At 42.8% G+C, this 2,473-nt stretch overlaps 1 protein-coding gene across 1 annotated transcript; it reads right to left on the bottom strand.

Annotated features, from left to right (window-relative positions):
• Nucleotides 1-249: 249 nt before the first annotated feature.
• On the bottom strand, nt 250-2,167 carry abt1 (activator of basal transcription 1). The gene is made up of 4 exons (XM_029621075.1): nt 2,034-2,167; nt 1,450-1,765; nt 1,172-1,347; nt 250-969 (listed from the first exon to the last, which is right to left on the bottom strand). Exons 2-4 carry the CDS (start codon nt 1,727-1,729, stop codon nt 589-591), a joined length of 837 nt encoding a protein of 278 aa, XP_029476935.1. The 5' UTR covers nt 1,730-1,765; nt 2,034-2,167; the 3' UTR covers nt 250-588.
• Nucleotides 2,168-2,473: the final 306 nt, after the last annotated feature.

Here is a 2,473-nt window from a genome sequence, read left to right as displayed (position 1 = left end):
TGCTGTTTATTCAGCTTCTTAATGTCACACCGGTCAGGTGGATGGATTATCTTGGCAGAAATGCTCACTGACAGGGATGTAAACAAATTTGTGCCCAAAATTTGAGAAAAAAACTTTGTGTGTATGGCAAATCTCAGATGTTTTATTTCAGCTCATGAAACCAACACTTCACATGTTGCGTTTATATTTTTGTTCAGCATATATCATCAATGTATGGTTGGTGTTGATCTTTATAATAATTAAATGAAATAATTAGAGATTTCCATTTAATGTTTCCAAATAGCACATACAGTATAAGCAGGTGTTTTCCATGGCGCTGAACATTATTGTTATCGCATCATAGCTTATAGTTTACAATACAATAAACCAGAAAGAGGATCTGTCCAAGTCTCTCCTACATTTATAATCAAATTATACTGATGGAGAAAACCCTATTTTTCCCTCAAGTCTGTGTGTCTGGACAGAGCCCATCCTCTCAGTGTCGCTCACAACACCAGCAAGTGTCAGGGGCAAAAGTTTGCTCTAATTGTGATACTGAAAGAGACCAGTTCTGGGATACTGTGTTTGACCAGAACTGCCGGACTAGGTTCAGTCCCTGGCTTTGCTGCTGTTGAAGATCTTGGCCAGCAGAGAGACGTTGGACTGGGACTTCTGTTGTATGTCCCTGGCCTTGTCCTGGGCCTTCAGCAGGTTCTTCTTGGACATGGTCTGTTTACGCAGGCGACTCATCTGGATCTCATCCTCTGTACATCGCTGGGTGAAGTTCCAAGTCTTCTCCTCTATCTTCTCACCCTTCCTCTCCCTCTTCTTCCTCAGTTTGTCCATGTTCTGGCTCTTCTCCACATTGGCCAGGTAGAAGTTGGTCTCTCGTTTGGCCTGAGAGATCTCAGTTCTGAGGCGCTGCTGGAGCACAGTCATCTCATAGGCCAGTCGCTCACTCAAGTGACACCACTGGAACCTGTGGAGGTACTGAACAATAACATTGACAATTAAGAGTCAGAAAAATGATTTAGACCGTAAAAATTTCAACAAAATCAAATGTTGGTATTAACGTTTCTAATAATAAGGAATGTGAGGCATGTGGGTTATGACAGTGCTTTAAACTTCCAAAGTTAAATGTAATCACACTAAAATGTCCACACAGAGATCATTGAAGAGACAATTGAGATACCTTGATGTTCCAGAGGTCACTGACAAAGCGGCTCCTTTTCCGGGCACCCATCGGTGTGTTGTGGAGGCTAGCTGCCACTCTCTTGGCCACTCTCTTGTCCCTGAACTCCACCCAGCCCTCAGTGAAACTGCATGCCTTGGTGCCAGCTTTCTTTTTCTTCCTCTTCACAGACCGGTCTGAGGACAACAGGTATCATTGTAATGATTGAGACAAAACACAGAAATCCCGTCAGAGTGTGGAAGGGTTGATTTTAACATGCAGAGTGAGTTCAGTCTTACCTTCAGGCTGTAGGAATATCCTTCCAATCTCCCCATACAGACTCAGCATGCTGCGCATATTCTTGGGTCTCAGTCTTGGTGGTATATGACCTAAATACACTATTCCTGGCAGACACGTCTTGCCTACTGGCACCTTTTTCTCTTTGGGATCACCTTCAGCCTCTACTTTAAGTTCCTCATCATTTAGTTCTTCATCGTCATTCTCAATCTTGGGCATTTCTCCAGATTCTTCATCATCATCAGCCATATCCTCCTTCACTTTATTCTCCTCGATGTTCATCCTCCCCACCTCACGTATCCAGACAGATCAGATGGCCTAGATTTATGTTGACAAATGGATTCAGGAAAATTGTATTATCACGTGGTCCGTTTACAGAGATATGCAGCAAAAAAACAAACATAGCAGCTAGCTAGCCGTTAGCCTGACACTTGGTGATCCCAACATAGAGGCTAACTAGCCGTATGATAGGCACTACTCGCTGACACTGGGTAACGTTAGCTAGCTAAGTGGCTATCATGTGGGTTAATCCCGCTTTGCACAAGCGTCTCTTACATTTACGTCAAAGTTGTTGATTTCAACTTACCGTGCAGCTTCGCGTCGACGTTCCAATACGAAAATCAACACATTAATAAGTAAATAATAATACGCTTTTCAAAGTAGAAGCTACCTAGGAACACAACGCAAATTAATGTGGATTACACGTGCGCAGGAAGTGTGATGACGTATGGCAGAAAGAAAATCAATACTTCCGGTGCATTACACTTTTAGAACAAAAGGTGGCAACATTACACTGAGAATGAATTTAGAACGCACTGGTGTAAGGGTAAAATGTTGGATAGTAAAATGTTGGGTCTCACTTCATGCTCCCGCTGTGATGATGACGCTCAAAGTGATGACAGTACTGCCCTTCAATGCAAAAAGGCAGTAACTGCTCATAGCGTGGAACTGAGAAAAAATGGCTTTTATTTGCCTTGGTTTCACAGTAACTTTAAGCAGTTACTGCTAACCTTGACCCCCATTTTC

This window comes from Oncorhynchus nerka, linkage group LG20, assembly GCF_034236695.1.
Source record: "Oncorhynchus nerka isolate Pitt River linkage group LG20, Oner_Uvic_2.0, whole genome shotgun sequence".
NCBI classification, from domain to species: Eukaryota; Metazoa; Chordata; class Actinopteri; order Salmoniformes; family Salmonidae; genus Oncorhynchus; species Oncorhynchus nerka.
The sequence above is the reverse complement of the archived record's forward strand: the minus strand, read 5'-3'. Positions and strand labels throughout refer to the sequence as shown.